General features: G+C 41.7%; 2 protein-coding genes across 3 annotated transcripts; both read right to left on the reverse strand.

Annotated features, from left to right (window-relative positions):
- Nucleotides 1–1,171: 1,171 nt before the first annotated feature.
- On the reverse strand, nucleotides 1,172–8,201 carry cbx3a (chromobox homolog 3a (HP1 gamma homolog, Drosophila)). Of its 2 annotated transcripts, none has more exons than XM_088329502.1 (5): nucleotides 8,034–8,201; nucleotides 5,184–5,346; nucleotides 4,856–5,009; nucleotides 1,739–1,833; nucleotides 1,172–1,667 (listed from the first exon to the last, which is right to left on the reverse strand). In XM_088329502.1, exons 2-5 carry the CDS (start codon nucleotides 5,336–5,338, stop codon nucleotides 1,541–1,543), a joined length of 531 nt encoding a protein of 176 aa, XP_088185628.1. In that variant the 5' UTR covers nucleotides 5,339–5,346; nucleotides 8,034–8,201; the 3' UTR covers nucleotides 1,172–1,540. The 2 variants fall into 2 exon arrangements, with proteins under 2 accessions (XP_088185628.1, XP_088185627.1); XM_088329501.1 differs by lacking the exon at nucleotides 8,034–8,201 and adding an exon at nucleotides 7,761–7,913.
- A 1,771-nt stretch (nucleotides 8,202–9,972) lies between these two features.
- nfe2l3 (nfe2 like bZIP transcription factor 3) lies at nucleotides 9,973–22,429 on the reverse strand. The gene is made up of 5 exons (XM_088329503.1): nucleotides 21,561–22,429; nucleotides 16,353–16,433; nucleotides 15,110–15,214; nucleotides 12,572–13,022; nucleotides 9,973–12,002 (listed from the first exon to the last, which is right to left on the reverse strand). The coding sequence occupies exons 1-5, from the start codon at nucleotides 22,035–22,037 to the stop codon at nucleotides 11,260–11,262; spliced, it is 1,857 nt and encodes a 618-aa protein (XP_088185629.1). The 5' UTR covers nucleotides 22,038–22,429; the 3' UTR covers nucleotides 9,973–11,259.
- Between the last annotated feature and the right edge of the window lie 1,045 nt (nucleotides 22,430–23,474).

Consider the following 23,474-nt stretch of genomic DNA (forward strand, 5'->3'; position numbering starts at 1 on the left):
CAGGGTTATTTTGTTTGGATATTTTTTTCTCGTATTAGACATTACAGAGTGGTGTATTTTATTAATCAAACCTGATGGTGGGCCTACCTCACCCAGGCCCAGCAGCCCCCAAGAAAATCAAGTGTGATTCTCCTGTTCCACATAGCCAGTCTTGTTGTGAGTAAATAGGTGCCACATTGTTTGCAAGGTTAATTTGCAATCATAATAACGGGAGCAATTAGCTGAGGTTGACAGGTATGTAAATGCAGCATACCCATGAATGTCATTCGGCGATAACAGTTATGGTCCCTTTCACTGCACTAATCCATAATTTTGTATACGAGTCATTTTGCCATGAACACACCTCCAACTTTCGAATCCCTCCCCTGTAAAACGAATGTATTTACCTACCTACTTAAAATGAACATCCAGCCCACGAAACAAGAAGCTCAACACTAAAGTCAACCAAGTAGTTTACCAACACTAGCTCCCCTTCATTTGAATACAGTAGGGACTTGTGCTAGGTAGGTGGGGTCATGGGTTACCTGGTTGCTTTTACACTCACCAAGTATCAAATAATATAAGAAATTAAGTGTCGATATGTCAAGTGCCTGGCGATTGTTTTAATACAGATTCAATTACTTAAGACTATTTGCATTTATTGGATCATGACGGAATATTAACGAGTTACCGTTTTGTCAAATTGTTATTGGGGAAAGCATGTTCACTTAAAGCCCTAGTGTATCATATTTGACCGCTAGATGGCACTGTGGCCTTATGCGATCGTAAACCAGTGACTAGAGATCAGCGCAGCAGCACGATGGCAGACCAACATGGGGAAGACCGCTAGGTATCAATTCCACTATTTTTTTTTACAATCGTAACATTGGTATAAGTTCATGTATATTTGTGAAGTATTCAAATATTTTTAGTTTAACCAGGAGGCACTGAATATTGCACTGTCCCTTTAAGCCAACATTCCAAAGAAATTCGCATGCAAGAGATGACAATGGCACACTGATAAGGTTTGACTCAATCAAGAAGAAATGTGTTAGTTTAAAACTTTTTAACGACTGTTTTTTTAAACGTCTTTAATTATCAAATGCTCATTTTTTTTCTAAAACCTCAAACCATTACCATAAGACCATTATTGCGGGGCAGCAATTTTAATTTTTACAGATTTCATTTGAAAGTTGGTCAAAAAACTTTATTTCAATCAAAGCAATATTTACACACCAAAAACCCTATGATGACAAAACAAAGTGGCAAAAAACAATGACGGTAACATGTAAGCTGTGCGGCACTTGAAGCAACTTTAGGAATAGTACCAGCGGCTTTAACTGAGCAAGTATTTCAAAATCGGGATTACATTTGGATTCCTGACGACGGCCGGGCTTTTGCGCGTGCTACATTTCAATGACGGAACAACGGAATAAAAGCTACGGCAGCTAAAACTACAACGCCGGGCCAACATAGGAAAGTCAGTCCTGAGAAGGAAAAGTAAAAAGTGTGGTCGTGGATTCGATGAAGGAGGTGCGGAGCCCGAAAAGCCCCGACGAGACTACTGAGCTTCGTCCTCAGGACAAGAGTGCCATGTTAGTCTCTCCTCGTAGAAGGAAATGACCACTTGAGGGCATTTCGTGTTCGCCTCGCGGGCTGGAACTAAGTCAGCTTCGTCAGAGTCTTTCCTGCGGGGACAGAAACCAGATGCTTCCAAAAATCACTGTCAGGCAAGATAAATTGCGATGATGCGTTTTACCATTTCATCAAGAACATCAGCTCTCCGCTGCTGTCCGTTGCGCCGATGATTCTCTCTGGGTCGAGTTTCCTCGCAAAGCCTCGGGGTTTCTCCGGCTGGGAATGAAGTACAGTAATACATAGGTACTTCAACAAGACTATATGATGAAGGAGCTGTATCGGAGGCTCCTCCTACTGGTAAACATGGAAACCAGTACTATACGTTTCATGCGGGTGAGCAAACCCTTAACCTCCCAAAAATACAAGCCTGGAGAGGGATGGGCACCGCCAGGCTTTATTTGCCCGTAACACACCACAAAAATTTGTGCCCCGACCACATAATTGGGTAAGGGGTCCAAGAACTGTCTCTGCCAGGCCGCTCCGAGTGTATTGGTCCGACCAGAGTTTCATAAACACTTAATAAAAATATTTTTTTAAAAAGGTACATTGTATAACATTTGACTACTAGAAGACACTGTCTAATGCAAACGAAAACAGTGCCATAGAGCCCAGCAAGATGCCAAACAAGCATGGCGGCGACCATTAGATACGGATACCACTATGTAAAAGAAATAAATGTTTTCAACCTATGAATTTTAAATAAAAATTAACATTGGTATCATAGTTCATGCATTTTGTATGTTCAGATAAATTTTTCCTCCCCGAATAAAGGTTTTTTGTACCACTAGGAGGCCAAAATATTACACACCGTCTCATTAAATATATATTAAAAAATACCTTTTAAAAGGTCTCATTATACAAATGATTGCAAACGCCTCGGTGTGTATTTGTGCTACGTATTGCCCAAGGTCGACAGGTATGAATATGTGGTTAAGTGGTCTGCGAATGTAAAACTCCAAATATTCAAATAAATCACGAAAAAAGCTCACCCGGCAGAGAGCATCCGGCCACATCCCAAAATGCAACCCTGTTGCTGTTCTTGAACAAAATCCTGGAAATCCTCTGTCACTATGGCAACAGAGCCATTGAGATATAATCGACACTTTTTGCATCCCTGACATTTTCTAAACATTGAGAAATGGAGGGTATTTGAGTTTTCTAGTTGACATGGTCATTCAGTATTTTCATTATTGCTACATAGCTGCTTTTTTGGTTAGACTTGGCTTTTGTCCTGAAACAGCTGTAAAAATCATTATTTCTATTAATTTTTAGTGCTTGTATCCCTAAAGCCACCAGGGTCATAGGGGCACCATTTCCTGTTGTGTGTCTTGGGAACGTACAGCCGGGCAGCACCCATCTCTAATCCAGGCCAACATACATTTCCACCAGGTCTCAAACAGGGGTACATTGTTAAAAGTTTACAATGTAGTTATTTAATGATGATTATAATATTATATAATAGTGCCTAAAATCTTTGTGCTGTGTGTTGCAATCATAAAGTAACTCGGGTGGGGGGGTTCAATTTTTCAATGATCACAACATTTATTTACAAGCATAAAATATCAGTATCGGTCACTATGCCTTGCCTGGGAACGGATCGATACCAAAATCCCACTATCGCCTAACGCGAATATATACCATCAAAGAACCGGCATAGCAGCAATGGTACTTATATTTAATAGTGTGTTTTGAAAAAAACAACACCGATTTGAGGATTACATTGTTACATATAAAACTCATAGCAGTGATTAGGTCTGTTTATACTATGCGATATGTCACCTAAGATACAGCATCAGAACGACGCTGGGTATTTTTAGTCTCAGATGACAGGCAGGTTATTTTTCTATTAATCCCCAGTCTCATTTTCATCCTTTTTGGGCGTGATTGATTATGGTGTCATTGCCTTTCCTAACTAGTGGATTTAGGATTCAATAGTTTACAAAGGCACATGTGAGGAATAGATCTCACTTCTGGATTCTGCTCTATAAATGCATCAGATCACCAAGTTTGAATTATAAATGCAGAAAGTGTTCTGCCTGGGAAGCGAGAGGGCATGGCTCCAGAACCCCTAGACCGTACCCCAACTGGGGCCTCACAAAATTCTATGGGGGACAAGCCTGTTGCCAGAACCCTTATATTATCACTAGATAACAATCATCAATTTAAATGAAGTCACCAGGGGAGTGCCAATACAAGTGCTTGAGTGACAATAACAAGACCCACTCGGGACTTTAAATTAGACCTGGGCGATAACAAAAATTGTAATCACGATACAAAACTTCATTTTGGTCCATAACATGAGTTATCATAAGTATCACATATTTCTGCTTTTAACATTTCAGGTCAAATTTTTGCCCACGAGTGAAAGTTGACAAAATCCAATGGTGCCTTAACCGATCTTTCATGTCAGATTAAAGATGCATGGGGACAAACTACGACGATATTTTACAAATATGAGGATAATTAAACGAAATGAGAGGTTGACCCAACGAGGTCATCTAAACGCAGAACAATGCACATAACCAGAGGTCGTCCTGCAATCACCCAAAACTAACAAAACAAATACACATTTTCTATTTACACTTGGCAACGAACATGTTCAAGTTAGGTGCAACAAGTCTTAAAGTGTCTTGCGATGTCAACAAGAAAAATTGAAAAAAAGAAACAGCAGGCTGAAGACGCCGTTAAGAGTTTGTTGCTGCCGCTTGGCATTCGTTTGGTGTTGAATTGGTTTTCATTCTGTATAATCTAGCGGGTGATATTGTTTTAAATGCTGGAATCAATTTGTCGTATCGTTTTAGTGGCTACACCTTGGCGGCAAAGTTTGCAATAGACGCACAAGCTCTGTTTTTATTGGACTCGACGTAGCCGAAATACCTCCAGAGTTATCCTTTGTGTCGTTTTCGTTCATTTAGACCGAGTTGAGGTTATTTACCTATCGCAGTGTAAAGCGCGCTATCGCCATTTTTGCCGAATGATTGGCTGGTCTCCGAAATGTTGGTCTGGAACTTGCGTTTTCATTACATAAGGACCCCCCCCCCCAATTTCCTATAGTGTTCAGGCAGTGCAATTACAGATATCGACTTCATCAAACATCTTTGTTGTATATCGCGTCAGAAATTACATCAAAATAATTAGTTATCGTTTCATCGCACGGGCCTACATTAAATGGGTCCTTACACTCATGCTAACAGGGAGAAACAATGCTAACTGGCCCCACTTGATGAAATTTACTCACTGCATCTTTTTTCTTGGCTTCCATTTCAGAGTCGTCCGTGGACGCTTTTCTTTTCAGGGACGGTTTCTCCTTAATGTCCTTTTGAGCTTCCAGGAAAGCGTTGATGAGCTCCGGACAATCCAAGTTATCCTCCGGCTCCCAGGTGTTGTCCGCTCTGTGCACAAGTTAAGTTTTTTTGGGTGTGAAAATAAAAACAAACGGGTAGCGTAAAATATTTGGCATCAGATACTTAAAACCGAATTAAAAGTGCAGGGTCTTCATGCAACTGGAAAAGTTAGCAGACAATAGGGAATCAAGGGGGGGCGGAATCTGTCCCGAGGCAACTCACTCTGTGAATCCTTTCCACTTGAGGAAGAACTCCACCTTCCCATTGACAATACGCTGGTCCAGAACCTTTTCCACCACATATTCCTCCGGTTCTTCTTGTGTGCCCTGCCCACCCTGCGAATCCTTCCTATTCTTCGTATTCTGCTTCTTGCCCATGCTGCGCTCTATTAAAAGACATCATACAGGAGTTAATACTCAAAATTAGGGGTGGGAAACTAATTTAAGTTGCCAGTGGGCCACATGCAGACATCTACATGTTTTAATTATTTGTATCCATCTTTGAATAGTTCAGTTCGATTGGTTTTGAAACACTCAAAGTTTAAACAAAACAGATATTGGGGTCTGTTTTAAGCACATAATTTGACATTTAGTTTTATTGTATTAATATAATTGTGTTTTATTCGTTTTTTTGTAGTAGTGCTGTATTTGTATTTTCATGGGATTGTAGAATTTCCATTGTAGATTTTTGTAGTATATCTAGTATTTTGGATTTTTACTGTAGTTTTATTTTTAAAGCACTCTTCTCATATTTCTGTAGTAGTACTTTCTAATATATCATTACTCTAGTGGCATTCCTCTAGTATTTGTGGAGACTTTCAAGCAGTCATTTTTCTCCTAATTCTACAGTATTCATTGTATTACTGTATATTTATCCATCCATCCATCCAGGAACAGTGTGGTTTTCGTCCTGGCCGTGGAACACTGGACCAGCTCTATACACTCTTCAGGGTCTTTGAGGGTGCATGGGAATTTGCCTGTCCGGTCTACATGTGTTTTGTGGACTTGGAGAAGGCATTCGACCGTGTTCCTCGGGAGGCCCTGTGGGGGGTGCTTCGGGAGTATGGGGTACCGCACAGTCTTATCCGGGCTGTGCGGTCCCTGTATGCCCGGTGCCAGAGTCTGGTCCGCATTGCCGGCAATAAGTCGGATTCGTTCCCGGTGAGGGTTGGGCTCCGCCACGGCTGCCCTTTGTCACCGATTCTGTTCATAACTTTTATGGACAGAATTTCTAGGCGCAGCCTTGGCGGGGATGGAGTCCGGTTTGGGGGCCTCAGCATTGCGTCACTGCTTTTTGCAGATGACGTGGTGCTGTTGGCTTCCTCAGCCCGTGATCTTCAGCTCTCGCTGGAGCGATTCGCAACCGAGTGTGAAGCGGCCGGGATGGGGATCAGCACCTCCAAGTCCGAGGCCATGGTTCTCAGTCGGAAAAGGGTGGTATGCTCCCTCCGTGTCGGGGAGGAGGTCTTGCCCCAAGTGGAGGAGTTCAAGTATCTTGGGGTCTTGTTCACGAGTGAGGGTAGGATGGAACGGGAGATCGACAGACGGGTCGGTGCAGCGTCTGCCGTCATTCGGACCCTGTACCGGTCTGTCGTGGTGAAGAGGGAGCTGAGCCGAAAGGCAAAGCTCTCGATCTACCAGTCCATCTACGTTCCTACCCTCACCTATGGTCATGAACTTTGGGTCATGACCGAAAGAACTCGATCCCGGATACAAGCGGCCGAAATGAGTTTCCTCCGCAGGGTGGCTGGGTTCTCCCTTAGAGATAGGGTGAGAAGCTCAGTCATCCGGGAGGGACTCGGAGTAGAGCCACTGCTCCTCCGCGTTGAGAGGAGCCAGTTGAGGTGGCTCGGGCATCTAATAAGGATGCCTCCTGGACGCCTCCCTCGGGAGGTGTTCCGGGCATGTCCCACCGGCAGGAGGCCCCGGGGGCGGCCCAGGACACGTTGGAGAGACTATGTCTCTCGGCTGGCTTGGGAACGCCTCGGGGTCCCGTCGGATGAGCTGGAGGAAGTGGCTGGGGATAGGGACGTCTGGGCTTCCCTTTTAACGCTGCTGCCTCCGCGACCCGACCTCGGATAAGCGGAAGACAATGGATGGATGGATATCCATCCATCAATTATCTGCACTGCTCATCCTCAGTAGCTTCGTGGGGGTGCTGGAGCCCATCCCAGCCATTTTCAGGCAGAGGGCAGTAATTTCTTAGTAGTATTTCTATTGTAGTATGTCAGCATTATGGTATTACTGTATTAGAATTTATGTAGTAATCCTGTTGTAATAGTTTTGTAGTGGTATAAATGGAAAACATTTAATCGGGTCCCTGTCTAAGCGCTAAATTGATGTTTAGTTTGGTAGTAATTAAGCAGTATTTCTGTAGTATATTTTGGTAGCAGACTACCAAAGAGACAATGGACAAAAAGTTGGCACAAACAAACTATTAGTAGTACTATATTTAAGATGATATATATGGTCATTATAGAGTGACCACTTCCGTTTGGTGGGCCGGATGAAAAAGCCTGACGGGCTGCATGTGGCCTCCTCGGCCGCAGTTTGCCCACCCCTACTCAAAATCGAACCGAAAAACCACAACATCGTGTTAGGCCATCTTTCACCCCCTCTCACGAATAGTACTTGAGATACTTTAAGCCTGCATCATACTAGAAGGGGCAACGCGTCCATTGTGGGCGACGTTCAGGGAGCAAAAACACCTACGGTGTACTGTTGCATCATGACCCAAACTTTTATTCCCAATTTAAATATTTAAAGTTACGGGGTTTCCGCAGTGTAGCATTCGACGCACCCGCAAAATAAGCGACACGGTTCCCTCGCCTCATTAAAAACGCATGGAAGAAAACACGAGCGTAGCATTACAAGAAATGAACATAGAGTTTCAATAGAAAGGAACATAGAGTTTCAATGGCGACGTCTTAAAGCAGGCTACGCTAACTTCAGCGTTCGGAGCGCGCGCTCACGTACGAACCCACACAAGTCGTACAATGAACTCGAAGCACGACGCTTTTGAACGAGTAATAAAGGCAAAAACGTTGCACTTGTGACATTAATCATCACTCACCTTTGAGAGTCAGGTAAAATGCTGGAGGTGTGGTGGCGGGCACGCGGTCAGCTCCTTTATCTCAAATAGCACAGGCGCCAAAAAGCTAGCTTGTGGCCTTCTACGGAAGTTCGGACGGGACACGAAGCGCGAAATTTGGTATTCTACGGAAGCCTGGACGGGAAAGGCACTACACTTTTCGCTTTTTAAACGTCTTGGCAAAAATGCAATAAACTGCATGATAGGTATATCCACAAAAGTATCAAAAAAGGTGTAAAACTGTTTAAGGCATTTGGCAATGAATATCTTTTGTTGTATTTAATGAATGAGTTCGACGAAAACTCTTGTTTCCAAGGGACATAGAATGGACTTATGAATCCCCCTTGCATTGGATTAAACGTGTCATAATTTAATTTTTATTACTCTTATTCAATCACTTTTTTTCCTCTGTATCTCTACAGCACCTTACGTTCATTTCTTTGTTTTGTTATTTTACTATTCCATATCAATTGTGCATTTGTACAGACGCAAATTCTTTTGAACCTTCCATGAGTTGTAAAATAGATATTATATATACTGTTTTAATAGAAAAATAAAATCTTGACGTTAAAAAACTGAACATTTTTTTGTAGTTGTTCGTAGGCAACAAATGTCCAAGACGAATCATTTGGAAAAACAGCGTACGGAAACACGTTTTTTTGTTTGTCTTTCTGAGAGATATTTGGACTCGTTTTAAATAATATCTTTCATACTGTAGTACATAAAAACATCAGGTTTTTCCTTAACTTTTTTTAAACTTGGAATTTAGTTTGCTCGCACCTGAAAAAGTCAACAATTTCAGCTTAATCTTCGCATTGTCCTCATTTGAAGGACCATCTTTATACCTTTATACGGTTAACATTAAAATGATTTTTTTTTTCTATTAGGTAAATTAAAAATTATTAAAGTTAATAAAATATCAATTAGGAGATTTTTTGGGGTGGTTATATAGTGGTGGGCCATGTTTACCCTGAAACAACAGGAGGGTTAAATTAATAAATAGCATTTTATCTCTTGAACAAACTAGTTTCAACAGAAGGGTTAATCTGATAGAAACATTGATACATAAATAACATTCTATCTACAAAATAGACAGGAGGGTTTGATTATTAGATAAGATTCTATCTATGTATCAGGTAATGAATGTTTCTAGTTAACAAACTGGTTTTAACAGAGACGTTAAATTACAGTAATAAGAACATTAATAACATTCTATCCATACATCTTTTAAACAAAATAATTAGAAATTGACAAATGCTCAAGAAAAAAAGGGAAGTAAAAAATACACATCTAGATATAATCAAAATCAAAATGAGGGGGGCACGGCGGCGCAGTGGTTAGCGCGTGTGCGGCACAGCTCTAAGGTCTTGGGAACCTCCTGTCTGGGTTGAAATCCAGCGACCGGACTTCCTCCGGGCACTCTGGTTTCCTCCCACATTCCAAAGACATGCATTTCAGGTGGATTGGCCGGTCCAAATTGTCCCTAGGTGTGAATGAGCGAGCAAGTTGTCTGTCCCTGTGTGCCATGCGATTGGCTGGCAACCAGTTTAGGGTTTACCCTGCCCATGATTGCTGGGATGGGCTCCAGCACCCCTGCTACCCTACTGAGGATAAGCAGTGCAGAATGAGATATAATCAAAATTATTTTACTGCCACCAAGGTAAATTAGAATACAGTTGAAAATGGCCCAGGTAAAAATACAATTACGGTCATCCTTTTAAAGCAGAGCCATCAATGTCATTTTCAAACTGGCCACCACAGGGTGGATGTAAATGGTTGGTTTCGGCCATTTTAAGACTGAGGGGGTCACATCTTTTTTTTTGCACTTCCAACCTAACATGTACAATAACAATGAAAAGCAATCCTTTAAAATATCCTTCGTGGTGTAGGAATACCCACAGAAAAAAGGCAAGAGACAGGCTTTGTTTATGATTTTATTAAAAACAAAAACTCAAAGCATCGCAAAGTCCTCAAGCAGAAAACATACCTTCACATCCAACAACACCGTGCAATCCAAAACATCTGTGGCAAATAGAGGGCAGAAGGACATTTATACCAAGTCAAGTAACAAGTAAACACTCGGTCAAATCAGATAAATACCACTGAAATATGTAAGAACCTAATCAAAGAAAATACTTCATCAAATTATTTGTGCATGTTGTTTTAGGGCAAGATTTTGCAGGATGCCTTTGAAGGAAAAAATATTTTTCTAACAGTTCCAAGAATGAAATATGATTGTATTAACATAATGAGTTAGGTCTGTGAAGGGGCATTTTACTTGAAAACATTTTCTGTTCTTTTTCAATTATGTTGACAAAATCAGGTGTGAGGTAGAAAATAATCTTGCAAATCTGAGACGAATTTAGCTTAAAACCAGATGTCAAATTATGGATCATAAAGCATCCGATGCAACTTAAGGCCGTCAGTTTCATCATTGGTATTCTGTAGATGTCATCATGACATAAGAAAAACAATCTGTCATCTTAATAGAGCAAACAATTCCCAAAAAATCTAAAAATAATCTGTAAACGATGGTCTTCGCCCACTTCTTTGACCACTTTGGGATACGGTTGCCATAATACGAACACTGCTTTATGCATCGGAGCATTTTGTGGACTTGGTTATATAAATGCAGCTTTTGATTTACCAATTTTTGTTGTAGAACAAAGGTGGGTACTCCGGTCCTCGAGGGTTGCATGTCCTGCATGACTTTACATGTTCCATTTTATCAACTCGGGTAATATAAAATATCAGCTCGTTAGCTAGCTGGCATGAGCTTGTTAACCATCATCCTGGGGATCTGAATCGTCTGTGTTGAAGAAGATGAATCTCCAAAATAATGCAGGACATGCGGCATTCGAGGACCCGAGTGCCCATGTTTCTCTAAGAGGATGCATCTTCACCGTAATCGTTGCTGGCCGGCCATGCTGACACGTGAACAATCCTGATCTTTCACTTTTCCGCTCTTTATTTTTAGATTATTTTCGACGTTTGCAGGCACAGAAAGCGAGTGGTCGCATCACATCCAAACTGGTATGTCCATCTCAAAGAAGCATAGGATGTCCAGTGTGTAAGCTACACCTCCCCCCCACAAGAGTCTCTTTTTGACACCTTTTTTTGGCAGTGGTTCGACACACAAGCGAGTAGACCTCAGTAAGGCAAACCCGCGGCCAGAGAAAGGCGAGAAGTTAGTCAAGGAAAGAGGGCGTCACTGCTTTTTGCCCTTCTTCCTTTTGTCTGTTTTGTTGGTGCTTCTTACGGGTTGCACAGCCACCCTCCCGTTGGCCCCGCACTGCAGGGTGAAGCGGTCCGGGTTGAGGGGCTGACCTGATTCGTCCCTCAGGCGGGCCAGGACGTCCCTGGTGAGCTGCTGGATTTGCTGGCCCACGGCGCCCATGGTCTTGGCAGTGACCTGTTTCTCCCTTAACAGGCGCTCTCGGTGGGCGTGGAGCCGGTCCACTTCCTCCTGGAGGTCCGTGATAGCGTCCAGTTTGCGTTTGCGGCAGTTCTGCGCCGCTAACTTGTTTTTTCCCCGCCTACGAATGTCCCGGAGGAGAGTGACCTGCTCGGGAGTGAAGCCATGTCCGTCCACAATCTCCAGGAACTCCTCCACGGGCATGTTGACGATCTGCAGGACAGAGAAAGGGATGCACATGGCCCGGGCACGTAACTCGTCCCTGCTCAGTTCTCGCTCTGCAAAACCGGCCCCGTCGTCTTCGCTGCTAGGCTCCTCCTTGATTCTTTTGTGCGAGAGGGTGTCTGGCGGGTGAAACAGGGCTGGGGACGAGTAGCTGTGATCGTGCCAAACGCTCTCGCTGAGATTCACACGGGGCCACAGGGCGGCCGGGCCCAAAACACCCTTTGTGGGCAGCGAATCCACCTCGCTACTGTAACCAGTCGCTCCGCACTCGTCTTCACAGGAACTGGACGAGGACGACATATTCGACGAGCCTGCATAAAGATGTTTATTTAGTCGATCGGCTCAAAGAAGCACAAACATGTATATTGCCAAATGCAGGGTTCGTACACCTTTTTTCATGGCCAAATTCAAGCCCTTTTGAAGGACTTTCAAAGACAATTTTCCAATTTTTCCAGTACCATTAAAAAAGAAATTCAGTGCCAATATCGGGAGCCTTAACCTTAGTTTCAAATCCTAACTCTCGCCACAGCCTTATTTTCAAACATCCTGCCGTCACGCTTTGCCGTGTATCACTGGCCCTTGCTCGTACCAGACAACACAGCGCAATCTAGTGGCCAAGTATTAAACATTAGGGCTTTAGTCGTGGTATACAGTGTGAGAAAGCCGGGAAACATGGCAGTTTCAAGTGTTTACAAGCACTTCCCATGAAGTTCAAGCACTTATTGAGCCTTGAAAACACAACATTAAAATTCTAGCATTTTCAAGGGATTTCAATCAACTGTACAAACCGTGAAAAATTGAACTCATTACAAGTTTTGATATACATATTTTCAAATATAATAGTAAACACGTGACTCAAAATAGAAAAAAAAACACCCACCTGGAGAGGCTGGACCTCCAGAGCTGCTCTCCAGAGAGAGACCAGAATCCGAGTCCAAATCCTCGAGGACGTCCGGGTTCATGTTCCCCAAGGAGTCCATCAGCTGCGAGTCGAGGCTTTCCAAGTTTTCCAAGCCAAGTTGATTGATTTGTTCGAAGACGGCCTCGTCCAAGCAGTCACCTAGCGGGCTTTGAGAGCACGTTCCTTGGTTTAAGTTGCAGACAGAGGCGAAAGGGAGTGCGGCTAGCCCTAGCGTCATTCCCGGCGAGCCGTCCGAGAGGGTGGAGCCGCTTGACTCCTGTCGGAATAACGGCCTCTGCTGCTGGGAATCGAACCCGGCGCCGCTGGTTACCATGGCGTCCAGCAAAGCGCCATCCAGGTTGATGTCGTCGTTGCCGCCGCCATCAATGTCGAGGTCTGACAGGCGCTCTGTGACCAGCGAGTCCAAGTCCTGCAAATAAATTATTTGTAAAGCACTTTGAGGCAAAGGGTTGCCACTCAACGACGGGCTGTGTATAAAAAAAGTGTACAATAAGACAATAAAATCCCCTCCGTTATCCCCACCTGACAACCCAAATCAATATAATATAGACACACACACACATGATAGTTAAAATACAATAAAAACAAAAATTAATAGTAATAAAATTAAAATATGATGGCAAGGCCTGTACAGACTAACCATATAAGAAAAGGGACCCGGGGGGGAAGCTTATCCACACTGATAGGGATGGCAGAAGATGGCCTCAGGATTTCAGCCACAGAACCGCACCCTACCAATGTGGGCCTCTAAAATGAGGAATACCGAAAAACCAAAATGGAAACTAAAACAACTGCAGAACAAAACATAAAAACGTGAAATAAATGTAAATTATGATACTGTTAAACATTATTAACAAATCAAAACGTAATAAGGACGCCCAGGTGAGGGGGCACCTGGCTTTGGCAACATCATTAAACCTGCAGCTCGTTTTTCTCTTGCGTTTCTCTGAGCGTTGTCTCGCAGGCCGGATTCAATCCCTTAGCGGGCCTAATCCGGCCCGCCTGTTTGACACCCCTGGAAATTCTAAAACCGAGTACATCTTTTTTGCATAATATATTTGAATTGGTCATAGGTATATTTCAATTATTTCAGAGATAGTGGAGACAGTTTGTCTGGTCTTTGACTTTCTGAGCTGTGACGTCATGTGAAGAACACCAGCACCCTAGCAAGCCAGTCACCATATTTGTTTATGTGTTAGTCGAAAAAGGTTTTGAGTGTTTTGAGCCAAGTTTTGGTAGTTTTTGAGGAGAATGTCCAGGCGTTGTGTAGCGGCAATGGTACAAAAAATGGCGTGCGGGCAAAATGGAGCAAACTAACAAAAATAACAGATCTGAGAGGGGCTAAACCAGCTAAAAATGGCCAAAACCGATCAGCGAAAAAAACGAGAGGCTAGCCGACCAAAAGCACGCAGTAGGCAGCCAAGATGACTGCGAGCCAACTACAAAAACGATTATGGCAACAAACACGAACCCAGACAGGAGAAAAAACACTGAGCACTCCAGGCAAAGCAGCTAGCTGACAGCTAACGGGGCTAACCTAGAACAAACAAAACTAGGTCTAGTCTTCTGGAGCCTGGGAACAGGGAGCTATCTGGACAATATTATATTAATTGCAAGAAACATGGCAAAAAATATTAAAAAAATGGCATGATCACAAAACTAAAAGGAGGCAAAGACAAAAAAGGAACGCAAGCTGTACAAGACGGCAAGTAAACCCACCGCACGAAGCTTGATATGATCAAAACACGGGAATCAGACAAACAGTCACAAGTCCCCCTGTGACAAGGTAAGCAAAGTTCCAATTACTCCAGGAGGAAACGAGTGCTATGCACCACAATCACCGTCTGTTTTTCAACGGGGAGCACTATTATTTTGGTTTTCGTCGTCATCAGGTGACATCACAGCTCTGAATATAAGATAAAACGGTCTATTTTGAGAATTTATTTCTGGAGATCAAAGCGTGTGGAATATTTTGAAACATATCTGCATGATTGTGGGAAGTGGGACAAAAAAAAAACATTGTGGGAAATTCAGTCATTCAGAAAGATGGAAAAAAAAATCACATGGCTGCGTGTGTTCAAAACATTTGTCACTTACAATGCTTGGTTTGGGCTGAGGAAAAGTGAAACTAAATTTGATACAACACTGACTAAAAATACTGTGATAATGACATAATACCCAAAGTCTTTTCATGTGTCGTCTGTATCCCTATTGGTCCAGTAGATATGATCCCACACTCTCCCACTGTGATCCGGGTTCAATTCCTATTGCATCCAATGTTATGCAATTGTGAAGCACCATCCGTGTCCCTAGCGGCCTGGTGGTTAGGATTCAGTGCTCTTACCATCGCTGTCCAGTCCGATCCCCGGGCCCATCATTGCTATGCAATTGTGGTCACATATTAACTGTGTTCGCATATAGAACCTCCAGTTTATAAGTTACAAGTTCAAAGTTTTTGGGTGCGCCTTATATTCCGGAAAATATGGTAAGACTTACGTCAAGATTTGTGACAGGCATTGAGAGGAAGCGGCTCCAGTGCTGGTCAAAGTTGGTCGTCGGCAGTGGCTGATGTGGCGGATCGTCGTTGACATCCAGTACGCTCTACAGGCAAATTATTGATCACAATTAAATATGCTAATAAGATTAATAAGGATTTATTACAACCTGTAAATTTCAGACTGCAGAGTGCACATGAACAGAAGTTCCGTGCTCAAATTGAAGAACAAAACCTAATTTCGTCTCTGTACAAGCAGCACCGGATTTTAAGCCAGAGGCGTAAAGAGCCATAAAAATGAACTATCGTATTTTCCGGACAATAAGGCGCATCTGTAGAATCCCAAAAGCACCTTGCCTTTCACCTCTGAAGCTGTTTTCAGCTCTTTCAGGTCTGAGTTGTATACGTCACGTGTTTTCATATCATGTGACTGTTCAAGATGGCGATTACAAATACAAGCAAATATTTAACACTGCTACAAAAGAAGACACAAATTTGGGTGTAAAATGTGAGCCCTATATTCTAAAGGACAACGCCTGGGCAACCAGTGCCAGATTGCAACAAAGACCTGAAACGTCATCTTTCTGTAAAACGTCATCGTTGTAGGTTTTTGTCACTGGGAGTTGCCGCAGTAACAGACCAAAGCTTGTTATAGTTTCTGGAGCATTAAAGGAAACTTCAGTGAGATGATACAGAAAGAGAATTGTAGTGTTTTTAAGAGATTACTTCCAACACTGATCAATTTGGATGTATGAAATTGAGGACTTGATTTGTTGGTGAAGAAGTTTGTTCTAAATATTGAACGTGCACGGTCAAACCTCCCGCATAAAAGAGCAGCCTACCACTTTCATGTGTCATGCACACTTGAGGAATTTGTGACGAATTTACAAATGCAGAAGTTGTGATTAATTATACAAATTAATTGGACCTTTGTGAACTACATGACATTGGTGGGCAAAATGTTTTTCCCATTGCGAAAAATAAAAGTAAAAGAAATACGCTGCACTGTATTTAAGGCTGCGGTAAAATGTAGCAAAAAGTAGTGGCTTGTAGTCCGGAATTGAGGGTACCACAAATACACTATGGACTCATAAGAAGTCTTGACTGAAAATATTTTTAAGTGAGCAATGTTGAGTTATACTTAGAGGTTTACTTCCTTTTGTTGCCTATGGCTGATGCCCCTATAGATACCAAAACCTTCAATATTATATAAGGAGTAAAATTGTCCTTATTTAATATCTATACCTCTTGCTCCAAAGTGGAACTGAGTGCCAGCTGAGTGACTGGAGCAGATTCTTCCTCTTCTTTGACAACAACATCTTCCTCCTGAAAATTAGGAAAAGTACAAATAAAAAATACAAGTGGTGCTGGGGTCCACTAAGGGCTTTTTTCTTGCCTGATAAGCACTGTTAAGGTCTTTTTTTTTAATCCTTTTTGCAAATTAAAGAAGTTATGACACCGAGATGTTTGTTTTCACCCGCAGCTGTTGCAACATCAGATGGATCTGAACCTCTCACTTTACTTCTATGAGTAAAAAGACTGCAGATGGGCTTTTAAGAATAAATTAGAATTCTGTAAGCAAGTATGTGTGCACGAAAGTGATGATTAAGAGTTTTTGAGTCCCCACGCATCAGTTTTAATAACACACTTAGCAACAGAAAGACAGCAGAGGGCTAGCGTTCTAGTTATCGCAAAGTATTCATTTTTGTTTTGACATATGGTCGTTTGATATGATCACCTGCTAGCTAAGCAAGCTCACATCTTCCCAACTTTTATGGCTGTCAGATATCGAAGACGGAACCAGTAAAGTTATTTAAGGGCAACGTTGAGTCTAAGCAAACAGGGTGGAGGTCTAAACCCCTGTTTCTCCACTTCTCAAGGCCTACAGCTGGCAGTTTAATCTGGAGAAAGAAGATATGATTGCACAATTGGCGGGGCCATCAACTGCCTTCAAAACAGGCCTAAAAAAACAACAAAAACAGGCAACTGGCGTCTATTCAACTCAGGATCACTTAAAATTGGTTCCCATCGAAGCCTGGGATGTGAAGCTCCATGTTGTGGAACATGAAGCTAAGCTAAGCTAAACATTGAGGCGTCACAATACAACCACAAGACAAAAAAGTTGGTTCATTTAGTTAATTTTGGGGTTTAGACGTTACCGATTGAAGAATTACAAGAAGTTTATTATGGCAGTGTTTCCCATAGAATTTTGTAGTGGGTGGACAGTCCAATCCAGTGAGGTCCAGGGTCACGCTCCTCCGGAAGAAAATTTTGTACATTTTAAATTCAAACACAGCTATCAGGTGCATTTTAGAACTAAAGTAAGAAGCTGAATCTATGATCATTGTGTGTCTTTCCAAACTGTTGAATCCTAAATCTACCAGTTATGAAAGGCAAGTCACACCCACCAGGTATGGCAAACAGGCAGGAGTCTTGTGCAAAAATAATCAGCTCGTCATTTAATTAGACTAAAAATAGCTAATGTTATTCCGATGCTGTACTATTCTAAGATATCGTATCGGAGAGTTACTAGACCACATCAGATGTTTAGCTAGCTCAGTTATGAGCCTTCATTGAGGATGAATCCATGAAGATAAATACAAAAAAGGCAAAATCTGTTAAATCACCAAACTCAAACCTAGCATTTGGTCTGTATCCATAGCAAAGGGTTGATACGTAGGTTAATGGTGTACAATTAAAGATTTGCCACTTTCTTGGATAGACAGGGGTACATGTGTTGAGAGTGAAATTTCATGTGGTATACAGTGAAGTATTCCTGAGGTGATAACCATTGTTGTGGCTTTGTTTGAACAAGAATGCTAAGCATTTGCCAACTAGTTAAAAGATATGAGATCACTAACTAAACCAGTTGGATGCTATCCGCTCATCAAAACCTCTCACAAGATTGGTGGAGTAAACTGTATTGCTACTAGGTAATATTAACCAAACATTTAGTGGACTGGGGAGTTTAAATCCCTTTCTAAACAGTTTTGCTAACGTCTCATGCTTGTTGCAACTAGATAGATAGATAGATAGATAGATACTTTATTCATCCCCTAAGGGAAATTCACATTTCCAGCAGCATCCCTGAGCTGAGAACAATACAATAATAAAGCCAAAAGAAAACAATATACAAATACCCAGTGTGACGTGCAAATGCCCACTTTAGCATGTTATATAGATCAACTAAAAAGTGCTACACCGAACACATAATGCAGTAAGATCCAATGTAGGTGGTGTGGTTTAATGTGGGCCTTTACTCTGCCGGGTGGAGTTAAAGAGCCTCATGGCATGAGGAAGAAAAGATCTCTTCAGTCTGTCCGTAGTACAAGACAGTGACAGCAGTCTGTCACTGAAACTGCTCTTCTGTCCGGAGATAATGCTGTGAAGCGGATGCGATGGATTGTCCATGATTGACCTCAGCTTTTTCAGTGCCTGTCTCTCAGCTGCTGTTGTTAGGCTGTCCAGCTCTTTGCCCACAACAGAGCTCGCTTTCCTAGCCAGTTTATTGAGACGAGAGGCATCCTTCTTCTTGACGCTGCCTCCCCAACACGCTGCCGCATAGAAGAGGGCGCTTGCCACTACTGTCTCATAGAATATTTTCAGGAGCTTTTTGCAGATGTTGAAGGAGGCCAGCCTTCTGAGGAAGTAAAGTCGGCTTTGCCCTTTCCTACATAGAGCTTCTGTGTTGGCAGTCCAGTCCAGTTTGTTGTCCAGCTGCACACCCAGGTATTTGTAGGTCTGGACTAACAACTAGCTAACAAGGGTCTTTATAAGTAAAATGGCAAGTGTTACTGTGGTAGTATTCCTAAAGCTTCACAATGTGTTTACTTTCAGTTCCTTCATCTGACAAGAGTTATGAAATCTTTTGATGGCATGTCAAAAGAATGTATTATGACTGCAGTCTAGCTCGTCAGATTGTTTTTTTATGTTGCTAGGTTAACAAAATGTGTTCTTGCTAAGTGTTCCATCCCGCCCTTCTGCATAGTGGGGAAATCCCCAATTGACACCTCACTCAAAAAGCTTCATAGGCTGGCAACAAACTCATAACCATGTTGCTTTTTAGCAATGTCACCAAAGGGGTAAAAATACGGTGGGTCTGAATACAGAAATTGCAAATATGTGTTTTTTTCCTGTAGTCTAACCTACAATACACACATTTTAACATCGTTCTTTCTTTTTCTATGCTTTAACAGTTGCATACTTTTCACGGCATTTATAGATACTTTAATGGCATTAAGCTACTGAAAGTTGCCAAAAGTCAACCAATGTGTCAAAACACTACATTTTTACATTTTTCCCAAAAGAGAACTCTTTGACTCACCCTGACAGAGTTAAGATCTCGGGGCCAGACCCAAACCGATGAAATGTCAATCATTAAGTCGCGCTAGGCTTCTTTCTCGCCATTTTTTTCTTCGTGGAGGATTAACACATCATGCACTTACTTTTACTCAATTATTTGTATGACTACTTTTTGCTTCTACTCGAGTAATATGAAGCGTACACTTCGGCCCCAAAGTTCGCACGGCACCGAAATGGGTTTACTTCGGACCCGGTCCCTCAAATCAAATAAATCGGTCGGTTTTAGGCTGGTTCAGGATTGTGTACTTATGGGCCGGGCTGGGTTCCTTTAGGCCCGATCTCACCTCTACCTACTCGGTCAAGAGAGGGCACAAGTTGTTGTCAAAGTTCTATCGTATATTCTGCACTATGAGGCGTTACAAAAGAACCCCAATTTGACCAGAAATTTGGAAGTGCGCGTTATAATAGTGTATAAAATTGGAAATGCATAGGCACAATTAAATGATACTGCATACGATAAATGTTGTGGCGAATGATCTTTGATTGCCCTTTTTCGGTTAAAATGTTGAATGATTGGTGCTGCAATGGATTTGCGTGTTGAAATAAAATGTCGATGTAGTTTATGTTCCACAAAAATTTAAACATATTTTATTTTTTTTTAGGTAAACCTAGCTCTTGCTGTGTCTCATAGTCCAGTGCACCATCTTTATAAATAATATATACCAAAGACTACTTTTGGTGGGGGTGTGCCTGATAATTCAGTGTGCTTTATAGTGTGGAAAAATACAGTAATTTGAATCCTTTACAACAGGCTAACCTTTATGTAGTTGAAAGCTTTTTTCTTTTTGTTACTGTCAAGCACAAAGGGCTTCCTGTTTCATATGCATTGCTAAAGTAACAAAGTTATTCTTAATTGATTACCAGGTTGTAATGATAAGAAGCAGGGTTAGTAGGCTCAGTCAACCCTTAAAAATATCTGGCTTATAAAAAGAATTTTGGAATAATTGATCATGTGTTATAGACACTAATCATGATTTCCTATGCCAGTTAAAATTAAATTTCCTGAAAATTCAGTGAGCTGTTATCAGAAAAGATCCCCAATATTCTCAGATGTTGTTAGGGGTCAGTGGACACGAAGTCGGTGACCCCTGCTTTAAAGCATACTTCCAAGACATTCTAGTTTGGTTTCTTGAGCTTTGTGCAACATCACACAACCAGGAGAAATAAAACTTGACATCGTGTACAGCAACATCAAAGATGCATTCAGAGCTGCTCAGATGGGTTGTACCCACTTTTTCTTTTTTGTGACTTTTAAATGTAACCCATTACGGAAAACAACAGAGCCCATTTTTATTAGCGTGGCAGCTAACAGGAAAAACATACCAAAAGTAATCAACACAGTCCAGAAGATAGTTGGCTGCTTTCTGCCCAGCCTGGAATATTATCGGCTTGCCATACCGCAGCAGAGCCATCAACATTATGAAAGACTCTTATGACCTTGTCCATCGCCTTTTTGACCTGTTGCTCTCTGTCAGGCGCTACAGGCCCCTTAAAACAAGGACTGACAGGCTCAGAGATCACCATCTTTGACAAGCGCTCAAAACTAAAAAATATATCTCTTGTGACTTATTGGGAATTATTTTGTTCCTGGTAAATGTTATTGTACTACTTTTCATTGCAGTACTTTTACGATGAAACTATTCTTTCATTGCACTTTTATAATGAGCAAGGCCAGTCTAAGCATTACTTTGATCTTTAAAGTTTTTATTCCATGATTACATCAGAGTATCTTGTTACATACAGATTTTTACATACTATATGAAGATTCCGGCGGGCCCCCAGGATTAAGTTGGTCCCACCAGAGTCTCATAAATTTGTGTTATTATAAATACAGAAATATTTTCAAATATAAATGTGAAGTTAATGAAAATGACTTTCTGAACTTCTACTATGTATGATTGCAAAGGCCTTTGGTGTGTATTTGTGCTGTCAGTCACTCAAATCTAAAATATACAACATTTTCTATCAGATTATGCCCTGGGACCCCACTAGACTGACTACCCACCAGGGTCTCACGAAATATTAAGTGAAACACTGATATAAATGTGAATATACATAACAGTAGATACGATTCGATTTATTCATACTCGCCTCTGTCACAACCCTGCTGACACAAGGCCCGGGTGTAGAAGTTCGCTGGACTTCTCGGTTCCTGGCATCAATGGCTTGGTAGCTTTCTTGATTGGGTTCAGTGTCAGTGACTGTATGACTGCTTGAAGGTTGCCCATCTTCCGATGTGTCACCAGGCGACACTTGGTGTACCAGCCATGCGTCCAACTGCGTGGGGAACCTCGGAGAACCAAGGGTTCGAACCTCGTCCAAGAGCCGGCGACTCGCAAAGAAATAGTCCAATTCGGGGCATTTGGGGTGCACGGCGTATCCCCCGAGCGTGTCTCTTAAATTGTGGAAGGGTGTCTGCGTGTAGGCTGAACTCGGCCCCGAGTTGATCTCGATCAAAGGCGAATAATCCCGCAAGTAGCTGTCGATGTCCACGCGAACGCCAATCAAACTCAGCAAGATGGTCAACTGGATCAGGCCTTCTGTCAAGTATTTTTTCGCGACTTGCATTTTCCAAATACGTCGGCGCTGCGGATGAATATGGAAGGCTTACCCAACAGTTGCTCTTTTTTTTCCAAGCGGACAAAAGAAAGAAAAAAAGGCTTTAACAAAGAGCACGCCTTCCCCTGTCAGAAACAAAGAGGTCCGCCCGTACCGGCAAAGCGCTCGGCTAGCAAACGCTATGCTAGGTGCTAGCTACCGGCTTTGTGACAGTTTACCGTGAAGTTTTGGGAACAAACATAGCGGAACGCGCTGCCTTTGAATCCCTCGTATTTGTCCACTCGTTGTTTTAATGTTTGAAGATCGAAGACGTCATTTACGTCACGTCAAGTAGCAAAGCGGTGAAGCTCGAAGACTGCGCTCCACAAAAGGAACTTGCACTCAATTTGCATTCTAACGGAAGATTGGGTAATGCCGTTGGCTCACGCGAATCGTGATTGGACGACACGTCTGTCTTTCAAAGTATCAACCAATGACGTTTTTTTGTTCGGAACTTCCTGTTCCTGCATCACAAAACTAAAAGTAGTTGCCCTGAAAACAACGGTGTTTACCAACCACTCCTGTCATCTCCACTTTTATACCAACTCGTCTAAAGATCATATAATATTTAGACTTATTTTACAGGTCAAGACAGACGAAAATGCAATAAATCTTATTTTGTGTGCAGCGTACTTTTTCACCCCGAAAAAAAAATCAAACGTATAAACCTGTTTTTCGGAAAGCCAGTGATTTTTTTGGGGGTTGAAGCGTTTAATTTAATGATCACTCCCAGTGTTCAAAGAATCTATATTAGATTTAAGATTATCTGCCTTGCATTGAATTAAACATGGCATAATTTTTATTTGATTTATATACTTTTTTTCTCCTCTTTATTCCTTTAGCACCTTATAGTCTCTTGAAAATTGTTTACTTTGTATTGTTATTCGACTATTCTATCCTAATTGTGTTTGTATTTGTAATGTTAAATAAAAATCACTTCAAAAACAAACAAAAAAACAACAAAAAATATTGTTTCCCAACCTTTATCGAGCCAAGGCCAAAAAAATCCCTCAAGGCACACTTTCTGTCAATATTATTTAAAATGTTTATTTCCAGAACGATGTTTTTCCAGTGTAAACTGTCATTAAATTGACAGTATAAGAGGGTTCCTACAACTTAAGGCAAGTTACATTCAAAACTTTTGAATACTTTTTTAATGCCTCATGAGGTCAAATTTAAAACCAAGTCGACAACAACAAAAAAACACAATTCAAACACACTAAACTCACTCAATAAATTAGAAGAATGTTTACGTTGCTTCATGGATCCTCAGTCAAAAAACTTGAAGATACCTACAAATTCCAAAGAACTCTTCTGCCACATTCATGAATCACCTTGTCATGATGCATAAAAAACATTTTTGGTTCAGTATAAAGCCTTTTTGAAAACTGCAATATTCATGACCAA

The sequence above is a fragment of the Urocampus carinirostris genome, chromosome 2, assembly GCF_059441175.1.
Source record: "Urocampus carinirostris isolate Australia breed hairy pipefish chromosome 2, RoL_Ucar_1.0, whole genome shotgun sequence".
NCBI classification, from domain to species: Eukaryota; Metazoa; Chordata; class Actinopteri; order Syngnathiformes; family Syngnathidae; genus Urocampus; species Urocampus carinirostris.

What these genes read in the sequence shown, in the direction of transcription:
- cbx3a (XM_088329501.1), bottom strand. Translation starts at nt 7,794, where the DNA reads ATGAGGCGAGGGAACCGTGTCGCTTATTTTGCGG. An exon ending in AAGTGGAAAGGATTCACAGA is followed by an intron (nt 5,010 to 5,183) that starts GTGAGTTGCCTC and finishes ACTTGTGCACAG; the next exon opens with AGCGGACAACACCTGGGAGC. An exon ending in AAGCCAAGAAAAAAGATGCA is followed by an intron (nt 1,834 to 4,855) that starts GTGAGTAAATTT and finishes CTTCATTCCCAG; the next exon opens with CCGGAGAAACCCCGAGGCTT.
- nfe2l3 (XM_088329503.1), bottom strand. Translation starts at nt 22,037, where the DNA reads ATGCAAGTCGCGAAAAAATACTTGACAGAAGGCCTGATCCAGTTGACC. An exon ending in TGCCTGTCACAAATCTTGAC is followed by an intron (nt 13,023 to 15,109) that starts GTAAGTCTTACC and finishes ATTTATTTGCAG; the next exon opens with GACTTGGACTCGCTGGTCAC. An exon ending in TGGAGGTCCAGCCTCTCCAG is followed by an intron (nt 12,003 to 12,571) that starts GTGGGTGTTTTT and finishes ATCTTTATGCAG; the next exon opens with GCTCGTCGAATATGTCGTCC.